Source organism: Scyliorhinus canicula, chromosome 9, assembly GCF_902713615.1.
Source record: "Scyliorhinus canicula chromosome 9, sScyCan1.1, whole genome shotgun sequence".
Lineage (NCBI taxonomy): Eukaryota > Metazoa > Chordata > Chondrichthyes > Carcharhiniformes > Scyliorhinidae > Scyliorhinus > Scyliorhinus canicula.
The window spans coordinates 142,270,185-142,295,733 of record NC_052154.1 but is presented as its reverse complement, the minus strand read 5'-3'; the positions used below and the strand labels follow the sequence as shown (position 1 = coordinate 142,295,733).

The following is a 25,549-nucleotide window of genomic DNA, read 5'->3' as shown; positions in this document are numbered from 1 at the left end:
ATGGAGACCATCATTAAATTCACCCATTTACAACTAGTGGATGTTTTGTTGGTAAGATTCAACTCAATATGCTGATTCCATTTTTAAGAATCAATATTCGATCTCCTAATAGATGAGCGTCTCCCACCTGCCGGCCACGTGTAGTTGGCCGTCAATAAGCCAGAAAGTTCACAAATGAAATCTGTTATGCAAATAAATTGCAAATCATTTTAGCAACCAGTTTCTAGGATGTGTGGAGATTGTGCCGTTGTGAGTAACTTATACAGTTTCAGATTGTTTATTAACAGGTTTATTGATAGATTGATCTGAGCATTAGTGTCAAATAAACTAGCTTCTGTATCACTTTACTTTTTCTCTCAGCTTTTAATTCTCTCAGAGTGGTGGCTCATGATGGAAAAGTTGTATTACAGTCACCTGTACATCTGTGATACTCAACTAATTGGCCACTGCTCCAGTCTGACCTTAAGATTGTGTGTCATTAGGCTGTTTAATCATTGTGGGGCTTCACGTTCAAGCCGTAACTGGCTCTCGCCTGATGTTTACACATGAATGTCTTGCGGCAGGTATCACTTGTATGTGTTCTGAAGCAGGAAATTTGGTTGTTTCTTTCCTCCCTAGCTTGGCTGTACAGAGGTTATTTGTAACACTTCCACTCCTTTCCATGGGTAAAACTGACTGGCAGACTGTAGACTTGTAACTGAATCTAAGAAATTCCTGCTGTCGCAGTGTCCGGTCTCTTGGCATAGTTGTATAATGAATTATCAGTGGAGCCCATTACACAGCACTAAACTCTTCAAAAAACACAGAATTCAATACTAAACAAAAAGCTGTCAAATATCGATTGCTCTACCTTTTGTGCTTCGTATGCATCCTTAAGTTGCGTATAATTGGTCGTAGCTCTCATGGCAAAAGGCAGCTTGCCAATGGCTTTAAGGTCAATTGGTCTTTTATGTGCTGTTGTTATGAAGGTATTCATCCACCAGTAAGTGCCTTTGGAAAGTAGGTTCACAAATGGTTGCAAGAATCTGACACCTAAATCCTGCAGGTCTTCAGGAGGTTTCACCTCTCGTGAGTGTTTGTAGAAGATATAGCGCTAAAGCAGGAGAAAGAAATTCTGGGGTAAATGATTGTTTCCGTGTAAACAGTGATAATGTTGACAGTTTACAATATTTCCTAATTATAGTAGACAGAATCAATAATATTCTTGGGGAACATTATAATTCAAAAGGTGAGTGTACACACTGCATTTTGTCCCCCATCTTCATTCCCTCCTTTCCTGAAGGTACTGAGTGTAATAGGGGTAGAGTTAGGTATTATTTCGTAACCCTCTAGTACTTCACACAGGTAACAACTCATCAAAGTGTGGGCCCAAACAGTGAGTTTCAGCAGGTTTTCTAACTGTGGAGCAGTTTCACAGCAGGAGCTGTTTCTAATCCCACACAGACAGACACACAAGTACATTCATTGTTCAATAAGGGCACCAGATCGCAATCATCAATAGAAAGTCAGTCTAATTCATTCCCCTACCACTGGAGCTACAGATAATGGTGCTAGCTCAACTTAGGGTGAACATTATCCTTCTGCTTAAATATACACAATGGAATTCTACTTTCAATTCTCAGCATGAAAGCTTCATTTAGTAATGAAAATCAAACACAAATCAACTTAAGAGAAAGAAGAATTTTTCCAAAGATAACAATTACAGTAAGGAATATATTTCTCTCGTTGCTGGTATAACTTTATATTTAATATATGCGTCATATCCAAAGCATCTGGTCTGAATATTAAATACTACATAGTATTTGCAGTACAGAAGCAAGACATTCATTTTAACAGCTCTAGGCTGGTGTTTATCCTACACATAAACTGTTAATGGATGATAACCAGGCGAGAGCAATCTCAATGGAGAAATGTTGGAGGATGATGGTGTGGCAGACTGTGTTAAATGCTACAGACCAGTGGAGAAAGAGAAGCAGAAAAAGTTTACCATTGTCACAGTCACGTTGGATGTGAATGTTGCCTTGGCAAGAGCTGTTTTGGAAACCTGTTTGGAGTGATTCAGACCTGGAGTTCTAGGGAAAATGTCTGTTATGTATAGAAAGACATGAAAGTTGCAACATGGAAATAGGTTTTCTGTCCCAACGAGTCCATGTCAGGATTTTATTAAACATGTTTGGCTCATCTGGATTCATGATTTTCACTGATATCGGTGAATTTTATTTGGAAGAGAGGTGTGATAACCATCATAATGGCCACAGGAGATTGCTGATGGATCTCCCGGTGGACTTTATAGAATACCAGTTCCCAGTGAGAAGTCCGTGTAATCATCCCCTATCCAGGCCGGCACCAAATCCTGATGGAATTACATAATGGACACCCCAGGGTATCCAAGATGAAATTGCTCGCAAGAAGCTACATCTGGTGGCTCAGTTGCGATATAGACATCGAGAATCTGGTGTAGCACTTGTGCCAATAGAACCGGAAGCTCCCACCTTTTGGCCTTTTTGCACCCATGGGATTGGCCAGGAAAACCATGGGTATGGGTGCACATGTACTCCACTGACCCGTTTCTCAGATCAATATTATTATGGTCGATGCCCACTCAAAATGGTTAGGATTACATCGTAGGTCCTCCACAACTTCTCAAGCAACAATAGAAAACCCCAGAAAGGTTTCTGTGTCTATGGCATATCAGAGGTCCTCATATCCGATAAGAGTACCCCTTTTACCAGTGGAGAATTTCAGACTTTCATGAAGTTGAATGGCATTAAACACATCCTAATGGCGGCGACTAATGGCCTGACTGAACGGGCAGTTCAAACATTCAAAACCAGAATGAAGAAACAGCCTGCTGGTTCCCTGGATAGGAAATTGGCCGGTTCCTCTTTGGAAACAGAACCACGCCACACACAATGATGGGAGCCACACCAGCAGAAATGTCAATGGTACGATGACAGCACACCAAGCTCAGCCTGCTGTTTCCCAACTGTTGGGGGTGGGTTGAAGTCAAAGCAGGAAATCAAAAAAAAACTACGACAACAGAGGACCCAAAAGGACTTTCAGAACAGGAGATGCCGTCTATGTGCAGAATTTTGGAGATGGATCCCAATGGATTAGAGGAGTCATGCTGGAAAAACTAGGCCGGTTTCTTACAAAGCTAAAGTCCAAGGGAAGGCCATGAAAAAACACCTTGAGAACCTGCGAAGCAAGGAACCTACTTCAGCAGAGACAATTTCAGCAGAGGCAACATCCTTGATGCCTGTTGAGGCTGTATCCAGAAAGGGGACTCAGCCTATTGTAGCCACCTAAAATGGATGCTGAGCTACAAAATTAGGTCAAGCGCTAAGACTGCTGGGAAACAGACAGTTTAGCCAGAACAGCAGTCTGCAAAGAGCATTTTGCATTCTGCAGCAGCAGAAACCAGTTTGGGCTCAGGTGAGAAGACCTTAGCTAGGTGCAAATGGCAAAACGCTTTGCATGCTAATGAGGCCATCAGACTTGAACACCCACACAATAGATACATTTGGTTATGAATGGACACATTCTAATCAAGGCCCAGACATCGAGGCACCAGAAACCTCCAAACAAAAGGACATAAGAAACGCCCCCTCCATCACGGAGACCCCCTCGCATTGGGGAATTAATCCAGTATCGATAAGAAATTGATCCAATAGGTAGAGCCCGCCTGAGAAGAGGGAAGGACAATGGAACCCCTATAAAAGATAGGGACCTCGTGTTGTCCGGTCTGTTTTTCCGTGCTCCGGCTCTGACCACAACTTTGAAGATCCACTGACTCCAGCCGTTGAGCACCAGCCGCCGAACCGTAAGTGCCAGTACGACGCTCGCTACGCGAACTAAGCCCGCTAGAACCCCCAGTGACCAGAACGCTTGCTGAAGGTTGCAGCCCAAGACCAGGACGAAGGCCTCGCTCCCTGACCTTGCCTGTTCCTGTTAGATAAGTATTCTGATTACTTTAGTTTAGTCATAGCTTAGTCTCTTAGTGTGTGCATGAATATTTATTATTACTGTATAATAAATATTATCGTTTGGACCTTACTAATCGGTGTATCGTCTTTATTACTTTGAACTTGACCTTGGAATACTAGTGACGTTGTCTATACGGCAACTGGCGACTCCTAAAGCTGAATAAATACATACAACAGAGCCTAGCGGTGTTAAGCACTTGGAAGTTAATACACCCCAATAAACGCGTTTTACGCCCATAGTAAAACGTGCAACACTATGGAGGACCCGACAGTTGTTTCCACCAAAAATGAAGATTCGGAGTCCAAAATGATGACTGAGGAGTTTGATCCTCCTTTGAAGGTCAGCACCGAAGATAAATTTCTGGCTGTGGCCAATCGGCGTACAACAAGGAAGTGACAATCCCCAGTCCTCTTCCCGCTCCCCGATCCAATGCCACCTGCTGCTGTTTCGAGGCCTTGTGCCAAGTCACAAAATCAGCCTCATCGCTGTAGGAGTGAGGGAGACGGTGTGGACTTGAGGGGTAGGGATGTGATATCCTTCATGAGAACCTTGGGGGATTGCTGATTAATCTCCCCATGGACTTCACAGAATACAAGTTCCCGTGGTGAGCAAGCGGAGGCCTGCCCAGCTGGGGCATGTTAGTGGGACCTTTAAATGCAGCTCCCAGATCCGGATCAGCTGTTCCTGAAAGTCATGGGCTGGGATGTTTGTTTTGTGTGCCGTAATAGAGGCTTTATATTCAGTTTAAAAATAAACCAGTTTGGCCTTTCACTCCGCCCCTCCTGGAATTCCTACAAGAGGTAAAAATGGCAAGAGCGACATTAGAGAGAGGAATTCCTGATTTAAAATTCTCTGACCAGGTGAGAATATTTGTGCTTTTAAAAAATTTTCTTTCTAGAAGTATTGTACTTTGCACTATAAACTAGAGTACTTTGAAGAGTCTGTTCTACATTCACAGCCAGAAACCATGGGAGTAAAGCCTGAGTTCTTGATCATATGTTGCCTTGAATCATTTCAGCCTTGTTTATTCTATTTCATTTGGGGGCCTCACGGTAGCATGGTGGTTAGCATCAATGCTTCACAGCTCTAGGGTCCCAGGTTCGATTCCCGGCTGGGTCACTGTCTGTGTGCAGTCTGCACGTCCTCCCCGTGTGTGCGTGGGTTTCCTCCGGGTGCTCCGGTTTCCTCCCACAGTCCAAAGATGTGTGGGTTAGGTGGATTGGCCATGCTAAATTACCCGTAGTGTAAGGTTAATGGGGGGGATTGTTGGGTATACGGGTTACGTGGGTTTAAGTAGGGTGATCATTGCTCGGCACAACATCGAGGGCCGAAGGGCCTGTTCTGTACTGTTCTATTCTATTCATTTAATATTAAATGTACGGAGTTATTTGAGTTGCTTCTCTAAGATTCAACTGAGTTGTATCTGTTATAGGAATTTAATTGAACTGTTATAACAGTTCTGGCTGAGTGGAACAATACAGGATATACTGGCAGTTATTCTCTTGCAAATGTTAAATTAAAGTTATATATTGGGCAGGATTCTCTCTTTGGGTGTTTGGGATTTTCTGGATCTCCCTTCACCGTTGTATAACTTCAAGTGGTCAGCTGAGAAACTAACCGCAATGCTTACAAACATCAAGGTTTGATCGACAGCTCCTGGACCACTTAAAACAGAGTTAAGTTCTGTTAGTTTCTAGTTGACCACTTTCAAGTCACTCACCGACCCCCTCAAGACGAACTTGCCCTTCTCCAACCTCAGGAATTCAGCCACACCACTCACCCACTCCCTGCTTTCGGCGGATCCGAGTCTCTCCACCCAAGCAAAATCCATCTCCGGGCTATTAGGGAGGCTAAGGAAAAGAGATCGGCCTCTCTCACCCCCTGGACTCCTGGGTTTTCCAACACCCCAAATATCATTACCTCTGGACTCGGGCCACCTTCACCCCAACACATCGGACATTACATCCGCAAACCCCTTCCAGAATCCGTTCAACTTTGGACATGCCCAAAACACGTGGGTATGATTAGTGGGCTTTCCCGCGCACCACCCATACCTGTCCTCTACTCCCTCAAAGTACCTACTCATCCTTGCCACCGTCATAGGCAGCATGGTAGCATAGTGGTTAGCACTATAATTTTACAGCGCCAGGATCCCAGGTTCGATTCCCGGCTTGGGTCACTGTGCGAAGTCTGCACATTCTCCCTGTGTCTGCGTGGGTTACCTCCGGGTGCTCCGGTTTCCTCCCATAAGTCCTGAAAGACGTGCTATTAGGTAATTTGGACATTTTGAATTCTCCTTCTGTGTACCCAACAGACGCCAGAATGTGACAACTAGGGCTTTACCCCGCAACTTCATTATGCTGTTAATGTAAGCTACTTGTGACAATAAAGATTATTATTATTATATGTGCCCTGTGAACTACTGTAAACTGGGTAAGACTGAACCTTGCACATAATGAGACGCATTTACCCTCCGCAGAGCCTCCTCCCACGTCTGGGCCTCTACCTCTCCACCAGCTCCTCCTCCCACTTACGCTTAATGTCCCCCATCGGGGCCCCCACCCAATCCATCAGCTCCTTGTGGACCTAAGACACTTGCGACCGGTGGCCTACACAGCAACCGGACCCAGATCATAAACCCGGTCGAGATGAAGGTAGTTCCGCCCTCGAAGCGGAGTATAAGAACCCGTGTTTTCCAGCAGCCATCGTTCTTTCTGTACTCAAGCTGCTGGGCACACTTCTTGTAGATTAAAGCCTTCGATTTGGACTACTCCTTCGTTTCTGTGCTTATTGATCGCGCATCACTAGGGAACAGTCCAGACAGAGGCAGTGAAAAAAATCACTGCTTTACCACTAACCTGGCCAATACACTTGCTGGCTCAGGTAGAGGAAGCTTCCTCTTGGCAGCTTCCACACACCCTCAGCTGGCAACATTGCTCCATTCATTTCCCTTCTTGGTTGAGTAACTTTGAAGTGGTCAGCTGAGAAACTAACCACAATGTTTCTAAACATCAAGCTTTAAGGATTGGGGGCCCCGATTGGGTTGAGGAAGGTGATGGAGAGTATGGGTGTGATGCAGGAAGGGAAGGAGCCGGGCCGGATGGGTTCCCAGGTGGAGTTTTATAAAAGGTTGGACAGGACCTAGGGCCGTTGGCCGTTGCTGGTGAGAGCATGCAATGAGGCGAGGCACCGGTCTGGCAGCGGCAGAGAGGTCATTTACCCGGCATGCCAATGCTTTGGGTGCAACATCATAGAGGTGTAGCTACCATTAACAAGCAACAGGAATGTGTGAAGAATTGAAGATGGATCATTTTGTAATAAGGTAGAGAGGGCCAGAGATACAAAGAGAACAGAGATACAAAGGGACCATACGTAACCCACGCCAGTGGGACTTGGCTGAACTTGGCGGGCACGCGGCCTGTCGTGGCCCGGAGAATCGCTGCGGGGCTACTTTCAACGGGCCCTGACCGGCGCAGCGGCGTTCCGCGGGCACCCGAGGATTTTTGCCGGAGATTCGGCGAGCCGGCGTCGGGGCAGCGTGGCGCGATTCACGCGCCCCCTCCCCGGCGATTTTCCACCCAGCATTGGGTCGGAGAATCCCGGCCCATGTGTGTTATATGCAGGTGAGTGCTAACAAATGAAGTATAAAATCCTTAAATCTTCAAAGGAATTCGAAGACTAAGCATGGCAAGTACGAGGACAAACCTCTTTTTAAAGCATGCAGCGAGTACTTACATCGACAGCTGAAGTCCTTAGCCAAAGTGTAACATTGAATGATGAAGCAAGAGATATCGTGAGGACCAAGCAGGCCCATCTGCCACATTAAAGGTAAGCAATAATAGTATGTCACGAAAGTCATCCGACATAGGTCGCTAATGTCAGCTTGCATGTCTCGCGAACATCGGCCAGCATGGGTCCCGAAGGTCCGCGGTTGGTAAAAGTGGGTCCCAGGAAAAAAAGTTTTTAAAACACTGGCCTAGAGAATATGCTGTCCAGCACGGTAAATAAGACCCATTTGCATCCTCCACTGACGTAGGGCACAAACCTTGATCCCGACGTCAGCAGGGGTTGGCGGCTGGAGCATTGGAAACAGGTTGGTACCCAGTGCCAATCTCACTTTCTCCCCAACGCTGGATTCTCTGCTACATCAGGAGCTCTGCTACCGGCAGCGTGAGGCAGAGAATCCAGCCCGTTGTCTTATACATATTTTGTACATTACATATTATCTGTGCGGAGTCTGCACGTTCTCCCCGTGAGTGTGTGGGTTTCCTCCGGGCACCGGGTCCAGTTTCCTCCCACAGTCCAAAAATGTCCGGGTTAGGTGGATTGGCCATGCTAAATTGCCCTCGGTGTCCAAAAAGGTTAAGTGGTGGTTGCTGGACCGGTGCAGACTCGATGGGCCGAATGGCCTCCTTCTGCACTGTAAATTCTGATATTTTATATCTAGGTGGTATCATTGTACTTACACAATCAGCAGCACACTTGCTTCCAAAAGTATATCGGTGTTGTTTATCTTCCAGATATTAGATTCTACCATTGTGATGTTTCCTCTCTGAAAAGTGGTGTGTCTTTATTTGTGTTTCCTGCCAACATTGAAGTCAAGACTACAAATGCTCCATGATGGAAAATCACAACTGTAATAACCCCCAAGAGGCCCACGGGGATACCCTGATTGATCTTCCCATGGGACATATGGAATATGAGCTTCCCTGTTCGTGGACGGAGGCCCACCCAGCGGGGATTCATAAGAGCTCAGTCTAAAGGCCGGCCCGGACAGGGACAAGCATGTTTGTTGTCCCAATGAGATTGTTCTCTGTAATATATTTGATCTCATAGACAGAATCCCTGTGTCTGTAACAAAATAACGTTCACCTTACTGCTCAACTTTGTGGGTCTTAATATTGGCAACGATGTAAAAGAGCTTTAACTCCGATTCTGGATGTCCCAGTCACTCCAGGAAATTGCCTTGCAGCAATGTGGGTAACAGACTTTAAAAAATTACGCTCTTCTGGCAACTGGAGGCCTTCGAAGCAGGCCTGGTAGATTTAGCTCAGTATATGGAGCAGTTTCCAGGCCAACGGCTTGGCTGGAGAGGACCAACAGAAGGTGATCCTCCTGACTGCCTGCGGGGCCCCAACTTTCGATACAATTAAAAGCTTCACGTACCCAGCTGCTCCGGATTCAAAATTGTTTGACGAATGTTAGAGCTGATGACCAACCAGTACAACTCAAAACCGTCAGTAATCATGCAACGGTACCAGTTCAACACTGCTGTTTGGATTCCGGGGGCATCAGTTACGGATTTCTTGTCACGACTCGGATGGGCTGGTGTGGGGAATTAATAACATGGCCACACTGAGAACGCTAATTGGCGGAGCCTGCGCTGAATTTGAAGAGAGCCATTGAGCTAGCACTGTCCCACAAGAATGCAGAAAAAGGAGTTTAGTACTCCACGGTTCCACGGACTACAGTGTCCATGGTGTTGCTCGACCTCCATACTGAACTCCAGCAGCATCCCAGGGCAATGCTCGAATAGCCAGGTCATCTCCAAAACCACAACTTAGAACACAACACCGTGACCGGGTTCAACGTTCAGGGGCTGCCATGGACCAGCGGGACATCTCCCCTGAGGACGAGGGCAACATTGCCAGGCCTGTCGACATAGAATACACGGCAACCAAGGCCGCCAGAATCGGCAGAGAATACGCCGCCCTAGACAGACGATGAGGTCGCCTCGAGCCAGGGCCTTACATATGGCCCCACCTGAGGAGAAAACAATGATGCAACTGAACTGTGACGCTGAAAGCGTGCTGAACTGTGTCCTGAAAGTGACGCTGATTCAAGTTAAATCACAAGTAAATGGACACCTCCTCGAGATGGAGATGAACACAGGAGCTGCCATTTCTATAATCAGTCAGCAGACCTTCCGATAGCTTCGCACAAGAATCCTGCCATTGAATCTGCATGACACCAAGGTCAGGTTGGCAATGTATACTGGGAAACCATCCTGCATTATTGGAGCCACCATGACCCACCGGTGATCAACAGGCAACACCTCTAATAGTGGTGCAAGGGCCGAGACCCAACATGTTTCCTGAAGCCTGGGCAGCACGGTGGCCTAGTGGTTAGCACAACCGCCTCACGGCGCTGAGGTCCCAGGTTCGATCCCGGCTCTGGGTCACTGTCCGTGTGGAGTTTGCACATTCTCCCCGTGTCTGCGTGGGTTTCACCCCCACAACCCAAAAATGTGCACAGTAGGTGGATTGGCCATGCTAAATTGCCCCTTAATTGGAAAAAATAATTGGGTAATCTAAATTTATTTTTTAAAAATGTTTCCTGAAGCCAAGGTACGCATTTATATGGACCCAGAAGCCCAGCCCAGATACCTCAGGGCGGGGCCAGTCCCCTACGCTTTGCTCACAAAGATGGATACTGAGTTGCAGCGCTTGGAGAGATTAGTCATCATGCACCCTGTGCGATTGGCGGAATGGGCCACATCAGTGGTCCTAGTGATGAAGCCGCACAAGTCAGTTCACCTCTGCGAGGATTACAAACTGACTGCAAACAGGGCATTCCGCCTAAATCGTTATCCTATGCTGCACGTGGAGGACTTGTATGCAAAACAGGCTGGGGGATACACATTCACCAAGTTGGATATGAGCCACGCATATCTTCAGTTGGAATTGGACACCACATCGCTGAAGTATGCAATGGAAAAATCACATTTCAAAGAGACTCACCTTCCCTTTGGGGTTTCTTCCACCTGTGCAATTTTTCAAAGGGTGATGGAAGGCATCCTCCAGGGACTAGCCAAAGTGGTGGTGTATTTAGATAATGTTCCCATCATGGGGCCCACTGAAAGAGAACGCATGGACAATCTAGAAGAGGTCCTCAGATGCTTCTCCCAAGTAGGCGTCCATCTAAAAAGAGACAAGTGCGCCTTCCAAGCAAAGGCTGTGACATACTTGGCTTATCAGGTGGATAAGGAGGATTTTCACCCTACGACGGAGGAAGTTCAGGCCATAAAAGGAGTCCTGACTCCACTAAATGCCACTGAATTGAGATCATTTCTGGGAATCGTAAATTATTACAAGAAGTTTATTCCAAACTTGACTACCTTGCTGGCTCCCCTTCATGTATTATTGCAAAAGAACCAGGCTTGGGGAGCTCCACTTGAGGAGGCATTCGCAGGAGTGAGGAGAAAGCTGGCATCCTCCTCGCTGCTGACCCACTATGACCCATTCCGGCCACTCGTCCTCATCTGTGATGCCTCTCCATATGGCATCGGTGCTATCCGATAAATGGAGCGATTGTCAAAGCACTCCATCATATTCACTTCCAGGATACTGCTGCTGCTGCTGCATGTTACTGTAAATAAATGTTATTTCTTTGTATCCTTAAAACTCGTGCTGGATTCTTTGTGGCCCTCACAAAACTGGCGACGAGGGTGGGATGTTATAACCTGCCTGCTTACCACTGGCTGGGGACTAATGACAACCCCACAATCCTGTGGGAGTATGAACTTCACCAATGAGGGGGGCGGAGAAATCATTAGCAGACTCCCTGCATAAATAGAGCTGGCCAGTTTGGAACCAGAGAGAGGAGTGAGCAGCAAGGGAAGTTGCTGCTGCTGCTGCTGCTGCTGCATGTTACTGTAAATAAATGTTATTTCTTTGTATCCTTAAAACACGTGCTGGATTCTTCGTGGCCCTCACAAAATTAGTCTACAAACAGGAGGATCGCACCCAGTGTTACTTCCAGTGGTACTGAATCATGAAATGGAAACTACCGTGGTTCAAAGAGTAGAAGCATGAAATATTTCTCACACTAAATTATTCAAATGATATTAGCAACTTTGGGAAATCATTTATTGCAGCACTGAATTTCAAACGGTTTGTACATCTGGATACGGGTGCGTTTTTCAATAGTTCTCAGGTCCTCGGTGTGAACAAATAGAATAAGACATTTACACAGTTTCCAACAGAAATATGTATTTGTTCTGTTGCTTCTGTTCATTATATAATGTAGATTCGGTGTTTCTGAAGGTTAAGTGGAATTTTTTTTTAAATGTCACTGATGAAAATGAATGCTTTTATTTGCTATTGGACTTCACCTGCAGCAATAACGGAGCAGCAATATGTAAGCGTTGAGTTAGAAAATATCTCATTTTGGGAATAAATTGGTTTATTTACATAATAATGTAATTACCAGGAGTTTCAACATTCATTAAAAATAAATTAGATTTGGAGAACACACAGGATGAAACAGCAATTGGATATAAAGCTGACGACAATGTAAAGCAAAGACTGGTCAGGCATGGCAATAGCCTAAAACAGAAAACAAATATCCGGCGGGGCGGGGGGTCCCGGCGTAGCGGAGTGGCACCAACCACTCCGGCGTCGGGCCTCCCCAAAGGTGGGGAATTCTCCGCACCTTTAGGGGCCAAGCCCTCACATTGAGGGGCTAGGCCCGCGCCAGAGTGGTTGGCACCATGCCGACTGGCGCCAAAACCGGCACCAACAGCCTTTGACACCCGCCGCCCGGGCTGGCCGAAAGGCCATCGCCGATTCGCGCATGCGCCGGTGCGTCAGCTGCTGCTGACGTCACCACCGGCGCATGCGTGCTGGGGGATTCTCTTCCACCTCCGCCATGGGGAGGCCGTGGCGGCGGCAGAAGAAAAAGAGTACCCCCACGGCACTGGCCCACCCGCCGATCAGTGGGCCCCGATCACGGGCCTGGCCACCGTGGGGGCACACCCCGGGGTCCGATCGCCCCGCGCCCCCCCCCCCAGGACCCCGGGGGCCCGCCTGCGCCGCCGATCCCGCCGCCACCAGAGATGGTTTAAACCACGTCGGCGGGTGAGGCCTCTCAGCGGCGGGACTTCGGCCCATCGCGGGCCGGAGGATCGCCGCGGGGGACTCGCCGATCGGTGGGGTGTGATTCCCGCCCCCGCCAATTCCTGGGTTGCGGAGAATTTCTGCCACGGCGGGGGTGGGATTTCCGGCGGCTCCGGGCGATTCTCCGACCCTGCGGTGGGTCGGAGAATTTCGCCCCAGAATCCTGAGAGTTTGCTCCACGGGTGCAATTGCAGTAGTAGAACATAGTGCTGCCCAAATTGCTCCTGGGTGCAGCGGTGGGATCATTAATATGGTTTTGGCGAGTAAATTGCATTTTAGGGCACATCAGAGACAGTTGCAGAGATCAAAGTCATAAAAAGTCTAACACGTTTCTAACTACAATGGGAGCCATTAACATTTAAATTCCAGTCTATATCAATATAGGTGGCACGGTAGCACAGTGGTTCGCACTGTTGCTTCACAGCGCCAGGCACCTGGGTGTGATTCCCGGCTTGGGTCACAGTCCGTGCGGAGTCTGCACGTTCTCCCCGTGTCTGTGTGGGTTTCCTCCGGGTGCTCCAGTTTCCTCCCACAAGTCCCGAAAGACGTGCTTGTTAGGTGAATTGGACATTCTGAATTCTCCCTCTGTGTACCCGAAGAGGCGCTGGAATGTGGCGCCTACGGGCTTTTCACAGTAACTTCATTGCCGTGTTAATGTAAGCCGACTTGTGACAACAATTATTTACTTCTACTTCCCAGAACTCTTCTGGGACCTCCCTGGGATTCACACCAAGTCTTAACTGGTGAGTTCTGATGAGGTCAGTTTCCCCAGAAACTATCTCTGATATGTCTACTTCATGTGACTGTGTTTCAAAGATCCATCTATGGCAGAACAGAATACATGGAATAGAATCCTGGGTGGAATTTTACAGTCCCCTTCGCGGGTGTGTTTTTGGCGGAGGTGAGGGGGGCAGCAACCCCAAGGATACTAGGGAACCTGCTGCGGAAGGTTGCAGATGTCAGATGACAGACTATTGTAAGCACTGTCAACTGGCACAGCCAAGACAAAGTTTTTGGAATAGACAAAACACGTGCAATCAGGGAAGAAGCCACAGTCAGTGCAGGCCCTTACGATGCAGGTGTACCCACTCCCAGGAAACGGGACACTGCAGCTGAACCGCATCAATACATCCAGTCGCCCCTATAATGGTCGAACTGCAGGTAAATCATCATCCATTGAAAATGGAGGTGGACACAGGAGCTGTGGTCTCTGTCATTGGAGAGCAGACATATGATCACCTCCAGGCTGGTATTCAATCCTTGAATTTAAAAGACATATGGGCTGACTAGCCACCTATATGGGAGAACCATTATGAATTAAGAGCAGATCACTGACCCCAGTGACTTACTAACAACAATCAGCCTGACTTCCACTCATTATTGTGCAAGGGCACAGTTCAAGCCTCATGGGGAGAGATTGGCTCCAACAGATCAGGCAGAACTGGCTAGAGATTTTCAGGCTGGGCATGGGAGGACTGTATGAAGTTATCAGTAAATACCCAGACGTCTTCCAGGAGGAAGACTTATTTTAAGAAAAATAAGAGGAGCCAAAGCAAAGATTTATGTCGACCTTGAAGCTACGCCACAATAGTTTAGAGTAAGGCTGGTTCTGTACTCCCTATTGGAAAAGGTGGAAACAGAACTCAGGTGCATGGAAAACCTAGGTATAATAAGATCTGTACAATTCGCAAAGTGGGCCTGTCGTCCCTGTCCTTAAACTGAACAAATTAGTCCGTCTCTGTGCAGATTATAAGCTCATGGTCAATCGGGTCGCCAGGTCGGATAGATACACATGCCCGGTTTGAAGACCTGTACACCAAGTTTGCAGGTGGCATGGCATTCACGAAGTTGGATATGAGCCACGCTTCTCTTCAACTGGATTTAGATGGGCCTTCCCGCAAGTATGTTACGATCAACACTTACAAGGGCTTACACAAATATACTCGCTTGCCCTTCGGGTCTCGTCAGCATACTCCATATTCCAACTGCCTTTCCAGCAAGTGGTCACGCTGGCGTTGATTGGTACTTCTTTATAAGAACCTGGTGGAAGGACTATTGCGGGGAGCCGAGTAGCCATCTTCGCTCACAGGCAAAGATCCCAGGGGCACTGGACTTGCTGCCCCTGTGCTCAGAGAAGGTGGGGGTAAGGTAAACAGCCGGGGTGGTCAACCATTGGGAGGGGCGTGGGTCGGGGAGGGGGTATCCTCTGCTGGGGAGGCAACCGCATGCGGCTCCGCCATGCCAACCTCTGGATCATGTGTACCTGTTCTGGGGACACCCCTTGTCCCTGCCTGTCTGACCCACAGACCACCCATACCCCCCACTTGCCGCGGAGGCCTCTGGCCGTGCAACTGAAGGTTATTGTGAATAGGGAATTGGTAATCATTGTTAAGGGAACGCTTCACACATCCCAAGTGGATTTGCAGGGGTGGGTGTGCTATTTAGCATGTGGGAGTTATTGCCTAGCATCCCAATCAGACCGTGATGCCTGATCACTCTGGCTGAACATTGCAGGAGGCAACACCACGGACACAGTAGCCAACATATGAACATCCAGGGGATGGGCCCCAGTACCGGGAATGTACCCAGTTAGAGGGTGGGTCAGTGCAACAGGAGGATACCAGCGCCTGGCCCAGGTAACATTATGTGCGAGTGTCAGGTGTACAGCGTCTGGGGTCCAGTGAGCAGAGGGCCCCCGCTGCAGCCGGGTGTGCGAGGACAGGGCTTTTGGGTTGTGGGGGAGGAGGGGATCAATGGGGGAGTGGAAGGTCCCGGGCTGGGAGCCATGCGGTTGGTCCGCCTAACACCCTCTCCCAATGCCTTACAGATATTGAATGGTATGGATGGTATTCTGGACCCTGCTGAACTTGCCCGAGTTGTGCTGCTGGCAGGCCAGACGGCTAGGCGACCAAGACGGCAGCTGCAGCAACAGTGTCGACAAAGGCCGAGGTGGTGGCCCATGTGCAGGGCCCCGCCCCTTACACTGAGGACCCAGCTGCCCATCAGGCCAGGGATTAGACCCAGAGGACGAGGCTCGCAATGGCCAAGGGTTTACAGTCGTTGCTGGTCGTTCGAGCAAATGATGGACAGCGTGTGCCGCAGGCCAGACGGCTAGGCGACCAAGACGGCAGATGCAGCAACAGTGTCGACAAAGGCCGAGGTGACGGCCCATCTGCAGGGCCCGCCCCTTACGCTGAGGATCCAGCGGCCCATCAGGCCAGGGATTAGACCCAGAGGGCGATGCCCGCAATGGCCAAGGGTTTACAGTCGTTGCTGGTCGTTCGAGCAAATGACGGACAGTGTGTGCCGCAGGAGGTTCTGCCGCACCAAGGAGTTGGTGCGGCATTTTGTCCCATGTCCGCGTGGACTTGGCACCATGTGGGGGAGGAGGACACCTGCTCTCCATGGGTGTCAAGGTCAACGCAGCCCTAAGGTTTTATGCCTCAGGATCCTTCAAGGGCTCGAGCGGGGACCTGTGTGGCATCTTGCAGGCCACAGCCCACAGTTGCATCCGACAGATCATGGATGCCCTGTTTGCCTGGGCAGAGAACTATATAAACTTTGACACGGACCAAGCCCAACAAGATGCCCGGGTAGCAGAATTCTCTGCCATCTCCGGGGGCTGATGGTCTGCCCGCATGTCTCCCTGCACACACGAGGCCATCTGGGAGTGCCCTACGTTAACTGGAAGATCTTCCACTCCCTGAATATCCAGCTCGTATGCAACCTCCAAATGAAGATCATGCACATGTGGGCATGCTTCCCAGGGAGTGTGCACGACAGCGACATCTAGGGCAGTCAGACGTCTACGGCCTCTTCAGCTGGCACTTGGGGGATAAGGGGTACCCGCTGAGGACCTGGCGAATGACCTCAGAACGGAGGCCAGAAACCGATTCAACGAGGCTCATGTGGCCACGGAGAGAGGAACAACTTCCATGTCAATCTGCACATCCTAACAAAAGGTTAAACAACAGCATTTACAAAGCATTCACCCTTTTTTAATAAAATTCCAAGCATTTTCCTAAAGAGAACTTGCATTTTTAAAAATAATCACACAGGTTTCTCAGTAGCAACTGGAAGGCATTCTGCATCATAGAAAAACAGCTGTGTTTGCAGAGTAACTTTCATCATTCTCAAGATGACAATTGTTCACATCCGAGTGCTACAAATAACATTGAAATGGGTGGATCAGTTTACTTGTTTTGCTAATGTTCGCATTTATATAACAGTTTTTAATGACCTCAGGATGTCCCAAAGAACATTACAATAATCAAATAATTTTGAAGTGTAGTCACTGTTGCAATGGGGTAAACACAGCTGCCAATTTTCACACAGCAAGATCCCAACATTGTGATTATTATCTGGAAATCTGTTTTAATAATGTTGGTTTGGGGATAAATATTGACCATGAACATTCTAAGTAAGTATGTATTAACAGCTTATTGCCAATTAGTCTCAATGGTGAGCATCAATTATGCAGTGCTTTGAAACATTTGAAATCTATTTCAGATCGGCAGCAGAGCAGAAATGGATTGGATTGGATTTGTTTATTGTCACGTGTACCGAGGTATAGTGAAAAGTATTGTTCTGCGTACAGCTCAGGCAGATCATTCCGTCATTGAAAAGAAAATATATAGGGCAAACATAAAATACACAATATAAATACATCGACATAGGAATCGGGTGAAGCATACAGGAGTGTAGTGCTACTCAGTAGAGACGTTGTGTAAAGAGATCAGATCTGTTCATAAGAGGGCCATTCAGGAGTCTGGTAGCAGCTGGAAAGAAACTGCTTTTGAACCTGTTAGTAAGTGTTCTCAGACTTTTTTATCTCATGCCCGATGGAAAAAGTTGGAAGAGTGATTAAGCAGGGTGGGGAGGGGTATTTGATTATGCTGCCCATTTTCCCAAGGCAGCGGGCGGTGTAGGCAGAATCAATGGATGGGAGACGGGTTTGTGTGATGGACTGGACGGTGTTCACTACTCTCTGAAGCTTCTTAAGGTCTTGGACCGAGCAGTTGCCATACCAGGCTGTGATGCAGCCAGATTTCTTTGGTGCAAGTGTAAAAGTTGGTAAGAGTCAGTGTGGACATGCTGAATTTCCTTAGTTTCATGAGAAAGTATAGGCGCTGTTGTGCTTTCTTGGTGATAGGGTTGACGTGGGTGGACCAGGACAGATTGTTGGTGATGTGCACACCTAAGAATTTGAAGCTGTCAACCATTTCCATCTCGGCCTTGTTGATGCAGACAGGGGTGTTTTGCTTCCTGAAGTCAATGACCAGCTCTTTAGTTTTTCTTGCATTAAGGGAGAGATTTTTAGTCGTTACACCACTCCAGTAGGTTCTCTATCTCCCTCCTGTGTTCTGACTCATCGTTGTTCAAGTTCCAGCCCACTAGGGTCGTGTCTTCAGCAAACTTGTCGATGGAGTTGGAGCCAAATTTTGCCACGCAGTCGTGTGTGAATAGGGAGTATAGTCGGGGGCTCAGTACGCAGCCTTGCGGGGCCTCAGTATTGAGGACTATTGTGGAGGTGTTGTTGTTTATTCTTACTGATTGTGGTCTGTGGGTCAGAAAGTCAAGGATCCAGGTGCAGAGTGAGGAGCCAAGTCCGAGGTTTTGGAGCTTTGATATGAGCTTGGCTCATTATGGTGTTGAAGAGGGAGCTGCTGTCAATAAATATTAATCTGATGTTGGAGTCCTTGTTGTCGAGATGCTCCAAGGATTAGTGAAGAGCCAGGGAGATGGCGTCTGCTGTGGATGGTTGCGGCAGAATATGAATTGCAGTGGGATCTCGGCATTCTGGGAGTATGGAGTTGATGTTCCTCATAACCAACCTCTCAAAGCACTGCATTACAATCAATGTCAAGGCCATCGGATGATAATCACTGAGGCAGGTTGCCTGCTCCTTCTTTGGCACCGGTGTGATGGTGGTCTTCTTGAAGGAGATGGGAACCTCGGAATGGAGTAGGGAGAGGTTGAATATGTGCGGGTTAGGTGGATTGGCCATGATAAATTGCCCTCAGTAACCAAAAAGGTTAGGATGGGTTATTGGGTTATAGGGTGGAAGTGAGGACTTAAGTGGGTTGGTGCAGACTCGATGGGCTGAATGGCCTCCTTCTGCACTGTATGTTCTATGTATGTCCGTGAACACATCTGTTCACTTTCAAGAAGGTCGATCTGAGTTTGGAAGTTGCGACGGTGGGTATGAGTGTGTCTGGGGCCGCTGGGGCAGTCGACAGTGGTTTGATGGTTTCCTGCTCAAACTGAGCATTGAATGCATTGAGTTCATCGGGGAGGGTTGCGTTGCCGCCGGAGATTCTGCTCGGCTTTGCTTTGTGGTCAAGTCTCTAAGTACTGGCTGCTTTGAAAATCAGGTGCTAAAAGAACACTGATCCGAAACTACCAATCAGAGTTGGGACCCCTGTGTCTGACTCTGATCAGACAGAAAAATACCCACTTACCTGCATACGCTGGAAAGGCTCCGATTTCCGATGGAGGATCCTGCAGAAAGCCCTCGGCGGAAACTAAGGAACTTCAGGAAGCCCTCATACGGGGAGCAAAGAGATTCCACACAGAAACCATGCCCCCTTTTCAGAGAATCATATTCTGGTAAGTTTAAAGGTCCCCAAGTTTCTCAGCTTGTTCGCGAGTGGGTGAATGAATGTGTAAGTGAAAAGGTAAGTAAATGGTTGGGTACATAGGTATATAAGAGAGTAGGCAAAGTGGTATTGCCACTGGACTAGTGATCCAGAGACCCAGGGTAATGCTCTGGGGACCTGGGTTCGAATCCCACCAGGGCAGTTGGAATTAAAAGGCAAATGACGACCATGAAACCATGGTCAATTGTCATAAAAATAAACACCTGATTGACTAATGTCCTTTAGGGAAGGAAATTTGCCATCCTTACCTGGTCTGACTTACATATAACGCCAGACCCACATCAATCAGGGATGGGCAATAAATGCAGTCCCAGTCAGTGACCTCCACATCCCGTGAACGAATAAAAAGAAAGGTTGGCAATGTAAGTGGGTAAATGGGTAGAGTGGCAGGGGGTTGGATGAAAATTAGGTATGGTAGAAACTGGATATGGTGAGAGATAGGTAGCAAATAACAATCAGAGACTGTCCCAACACAGTCAATCCAATCCAATATTTGAGGCTGTTCTGATATATTAAAGATTGAATGATGGAAATGGGATTATAGAGTGTTGTTCAAAAGTTCTGATTTTCTTTTATCGTAACTCAACAGTCCATGGAAAACACATATGTTGGAAATTCATGGACTTGCACATGCAATCTGGGCAGGATTTGAAGTGGAGGCAGTTGCCCACCCATCAGCCAGAAAATTGGATGGTGTTTCCATCTGCTCTGGAAGCTACAACTGTATTTTACATGTTTCAGGCAATTAGTTACCTGAAATTGTGACATCCTCCCCTCTGAGGCATGTTGTCCTGCCTCTAAGAACTCAGGAGGGAAGCAGGGAAATATTTGCATGGAGATGGCCTCAACCACAAGGGCAGCCTTCTATCGACCTCACGGTGAGGAATTGAACAAACGAATGTGATATAAAATGGAATAATTAGTTAGAATAATGTAGAGGATAGAGCTGGATGCAAAATGGGATAATTAGTTAGAATAATGTAGAGGATAGAGCCGGTCTGATGGTAGTGAGTTAGCAGGTAACGAACAAAGGAATTCAGCAAAGCATGGCCAGGAAGGGGGGAGGGGAGCATCGTGCAGAGGATGGTGAAAAGAATGCTGGGTAACAAGAGGCCCAGGGTTTTGGAATGTGAAGTGAGCCAATCAGGATATATGGCCAGTTCAGGAGGTGTATAGGATGACCTATGGGAATCTTGTATGTGAAACTTGATGCCATTTGAATGATATGTATAGAAGATCTCTTTGTCCTCGGTCTCACTCGGCTCTGGAAGTTTCAGGAGACTGTATGTGTCCTGAGTCTCTATAGAGCAGGTCAGCCTTGCAAGTTGTTTAAAAGTAAATAATACCATACCTACAGATCCCTCTCGAGTTTTATTGAGATGAGACTGACGGGTAAAGAACTTAATTTGTCAAGGGTGCCTGATCAGAAGCGACCTCCCCATCCCACTGTTATAACCTGCATGAGCCTCATGGGGTAGAGTTGATCCACTGGAGTTTGCAGAATACGAGCTCCCTTAATAAGGGGCGGGGTACCCTTAACACAGTTCGTGTGCCTTAGTATAAATAGAGTCGGCCAGTCAGGCAGCAACTAGAGAAGATCCAGTAGGGAACTACTGGAGTTGTTTATAACAGTTAACATGTTAAATAAAATAAGTTTTGTTTTTTCTACAACTCGGTGTGGGCTGCTTTAGTTGCCCCTTACAAAACTGGCGACGAGGATAAAGACTGGTTCACTATCAGTGCTGCTGAGCCATCTCGCCTATATCTCTTGGATACAGGTTGGAACTTCTTTTTCCATCCTCCCTCTTTTTGGACATTTGGATTTGTTTGACCTCGGACTGCAAGATTGGAATTAGAATGTGCAGAGGATGGGGTACCTTTTCAGGGCCAATAATATTGTGGCAAACGACGCCAGGTAGTCATTTTGCTTACCGCCTGTGGCACACAGACATTTAGAGTGATACAAAGCCTTTTCTACTGAGTGGCCCCAGACACTAAAACTTCAGATGAACTTGTGGAGCTGGTGGGGCAACATTGTAATCCAACCCTGTCGGTAATAGTACGGTGGTACCGGTTTAATGTCATTGAGGGAATCCCAGGTGAGTCCATCACCGGGTTTTTATCAAGGCGGTGAGGAATTGCTCAGTTCTATGAATATGGCACCACTTTATCTGAAGTGTTACAGGATTGCTTGGTTTGTTTCATAAACAACGCAGTCTTGCAGAGGAAGCTGCTGGCTGAACCTTCCCTAACTTTGTAACAGGCCAATCAAATTGCGCTCTCCAGCGAAAGCACAGAACGAAGGGTGAGGGAGATGCAGGGAATTGAGGTGAAGGCCTTAGGGGGCACCTCCTTCCGTTCTGGGGCCCATCCCTGTCCTACCGGCTTGCCCTGGACCGAACGTCATAAAGGCCCGACCCAGGGTCTGAAGAACGAGCCTTCCTGCGGGAGTCTTCCCCCAAGTCTGTAGAGGGGTAACCAGGCCATTGTGCGGCTTGTGGCCACCAATCCCCACATGAGCACAGGCAACGGGTGAACCGGAGGTCCAGGTGCCTTGGTAGAGGCTGCCTCCAGCTCAGGGCCGGTACTTTCCACTTAGATGAGACAGAAGAGGACAAATGCATGGAGTTAAATTGCGTGGCAGCCCCTGAGTGGCCCCCATTAAGGTTGTGGGCCATTAAGGGGCATTTGTTCACAAAGCTCGGCGTGAGCCATGCCTATTTGCAGCAACAGCTGGATCTTGCCTTCTGCAAGCACATAACCATCAACACACACCAGGGCCTGTACAAGTATACAAAGCTGCCTTTTGGGATGTCCTCTGCTTGAGCTATTTTTCAGCACGTGATGGGCATAGGGGCCGCCGCAGGAAGCAGCTTATCGGCGGGTAGAAGGACAGCTGTTGTTTTCTGGGTTACTCACCCATTATTTGTTTTTTTTTAGAAAATATTTTATCAAGGCATTTATAACTTTAACATTTTGAACAAAAGGTTCCAACAAACACGGAAAAACCTCACAATAACATAACCATTGCCCCTCAAGTGTAAACCCTAACTATCATGGTCCAAACAACTACTCCACCTCATGGTTCTCCCTTCATTAGTTTTCCCACCCTTATTCATCACTTCCATGCCTTCTCTTCCCCCTCCCCCAACTACCCCCCCCCCCCCCCCCCCCGTGCCCTGACGGTCTAATTTTTCTTGAAGAAGTCGATGAACGGTTGCCACCTCCGAGCGAGCCTCTGTAACGAACCCCTTAAGGCGAACCTGATTTGCTCCAACCTAAGAAACCCTGCCATGTCACTGACCCAAACCCCTGACTTTGGAGGCTCCGAGTCCCTCCATCCCAAAAGAATCCGTCTCCGGGCCACCAGGGAGGCAAAGACCAAAACGATGGCCTCTGACCCCCCCCCCCCCCCCCTGCACATGATTCGCAGGACCCTCCGCACAGCGCCCACACCTGTCCACCACCTCCTCAAAAAACCCACAGTCATATGAGTCCTGTGGACCCCCTTGAACTGGATCAGGCTGAGCCTGGCACATAACGGGGATGCATTGATTCTCCTCACGGCCTCCTCCCATAACCCGACTTACAGCTCCGCTCCCAACTCTTCCTCCCGCTTCCTCTTCACCTCTCCTATTGGAACCCCTTCCCACTCCATCAGTTCCTTATATATTTCCAAGACCTTCCCCTCCCCAACCTCTGTTTTTAACATCACCTTGTCCTGTATAACCTTATTGGGAGGCACGGGAAACCCGGGACCTGCCTCCGAAAAAAATCCTGCACTTGCAAGTACCGGAACCCAATCCCATCCGGCAACTCGAATTCCTCCTCTAGCTCCTCCAATCTTGGGAAACCCTCCTCAATAAAAAGATCTCCGAATCTCTCGATCCCTGCCCGCTGCCACCTCCTCAAGACCCCGTCCAGTCCCCCTGGAGTGAACTGGTGGTTGTCACAGATCAGTGATGACACCGACTGCCCCTCCAGTCCCATGTGCTGTCTCCATTGCCGCCACACCCTCAGGGCTGCCACTACCACTGGGATTGTGGAGTACTGCGCTGGCAAAAACGGCAGAGGTGCCCTTACAAGATGCTGCCTCTATCTGCTCCCACACCGACCCCTCCCCCACTACCCACTTCTTAACCATCGATATATTAGCCGCCCAATAATAGTTGCTAAAGTTCGGAAGGGCGGGGGGGGGGGGGGGGGGGGGGGCGAGGGGGGGGGGCGAGGGGGGGCAGGGGGCGGGGCCGAGGCAGGGCCGAGGCGGGGGGGCGGGGCAGAGGTGGGGGGGCAGAGGCGGGGGGGGGGGCGAGGCGGGGGGGGCGGGACTGAGGCGGGGCCGAGAGGGGGGGCGGGGGCGGACGGAGGGGGGGGGGCGGAGGGGGGAGGGGCGGGAGCGGGGAGGGCGGGAGCGGGGGGGGGGCCGAGGGGGCCGCCCTGGGGGAGGGCGGCCACCGCGCATGCGCTGGTTGGCACCGGCCCAACTGCGCATGCGCGGGACCCGAGTCTCTGGCGCCCCCTAGCACATGGCGCCCCGGGCGACTGCCCGAGTTGCCGGTACCTTGGGCCGGCCCTGGCAACATTTGTCCCTATGGTACTGGGGCCATTCTGTTGCACCAAATGGGGGATGGAAGGGAGCGGCCATACATAGCTTTTGCCTGCCGTACATTGGCTGCAGCAGAAACAAAGTCTGTGCAGAAGGAGAAGGACGGCCTGGTGTTGGTGTTGGTTGTGAAACACTTTCACCAGTATGTCTTTGGTTGTCATTCTACACGCGTTTCTGATCAGAAACCTTCACTCGGACTTTTCAGAGATTCCGCCCATTGCTTCCACAGGCATCCAGGACTGGGCCCTATTACTCGCCACTTACAAGTTTTCTTTTGAGCATAGACCAGGGACTCAACTTGCGAATGCGGATGCTCTGAACCGGTTGCCTTTATCGGCTGGCACCTTGTTGATCCACACTACGGACGAGGTGGTCGCAACCCTAAATTTCATTGATACTGTTATGGCATCACAAAAGTGTGACTCGATCCTTTCCAAAGTTCGGCACGTGGTCCTATACGGGGAACAGCATCGACAACTCCCAGGTGAATTGAAGGCATACTCCTCTAAACTGTCTGAAGTTAGTGTGGAGGATGGTATCCTGCTGAGGGGTACTTGTGCAGTCATCCTGGAAAAGGGACAGGAGTTAATTCTGAAAGTCCTCCACAACAATCATCGGGGTGTGTCCAAGATGAAAATACTGGCACGCAGTTAAGCATGGTGGCTGGGACTCGACGCAAACATCGAGACTATGGCCCAGCAATGCTCTGTTTGCTAGGAGCATCAGAAGTTCCTGCCAGCTGCACCCCTGAATCATTGGGAATGGCTGGGCCGGCCATGGATACAGTTGCAAGCCGAGTTTGCAGGTCCTTTTCAGGGGACCATGTTCCCAATAGTAATTGACTCACATTCGCAGTAGCTTGAGGTGCACAAGATGGCAGGGACCACGTCCCAAAATTATATTTATCGGTTTGCACAAACGGCCTGCCTAAAGTACTTGTCACTGATAATGGCACTCCTTTCATAGAACATAGAACATAGAACAGTACAGCACAGAACAGGCCCTTCGGCCCTCAATGTTGTGCCGAGCCATGATCACCCTACTCAAACCCACGTATCCACCCTATACCCGTAACCCAACAACCTCCCCCTTAACCCTACTTTTATTAGGACACTACGGGCAATTTAGCATGGCCAATCCACCTAACCCGCACATCTTTGGACTGTGGGAGGAAACCGGAGCACCCGGAGGAAACCCACGCACACAGGGGGAGGACGTGCAGACTCCACACAGACAGTGACCCAGCCGGGAATCGAACCTGGGACCCTGGAGCTGTGAAGCATTTATGCTAACCACCATGCTACCGTGCTGCCCCAACTCTCATGAATGAGAGTTTTCTGGGTTTCTGAAGGCAAAAGGGGTGCGGCATATTCGTACCGCCCCACACCACCCTGCTTCAC

General features: G+C 48.8%; 1 protein-coding gene across 6 annotated transcripts in view; it reads right to left on the bottom strand.

The window, feature by feature from the left end:
* The window catches only part of abcc8 (ATP-binding cassette, sub-family C (CFTR/MRP), member 8), a 362,311-nt gene that overhangs the window by 270,907 nt on the left and 65,855 nt on the right, over positions 1–25,549 (bottom strand). For 5 of the 6 annotated variants that reach the window (XM_038807799.1, XM_038807798.1, XM_038807800.1 and 2 more), the window contains one exon: positions 851–1,093. The exons of the other annotated variant lie outside the window; for it this stretch is intronic. In XM_038807799.1, coding sequence (XP_038663727.1) covers positions 851–1,093 — 243 coding nt within the window. The remainder of the gene's footprint in view (positions 1–850; positions 1,094–25,549) is intronic. 6 annotated transcript variants of the gene reach the window in all.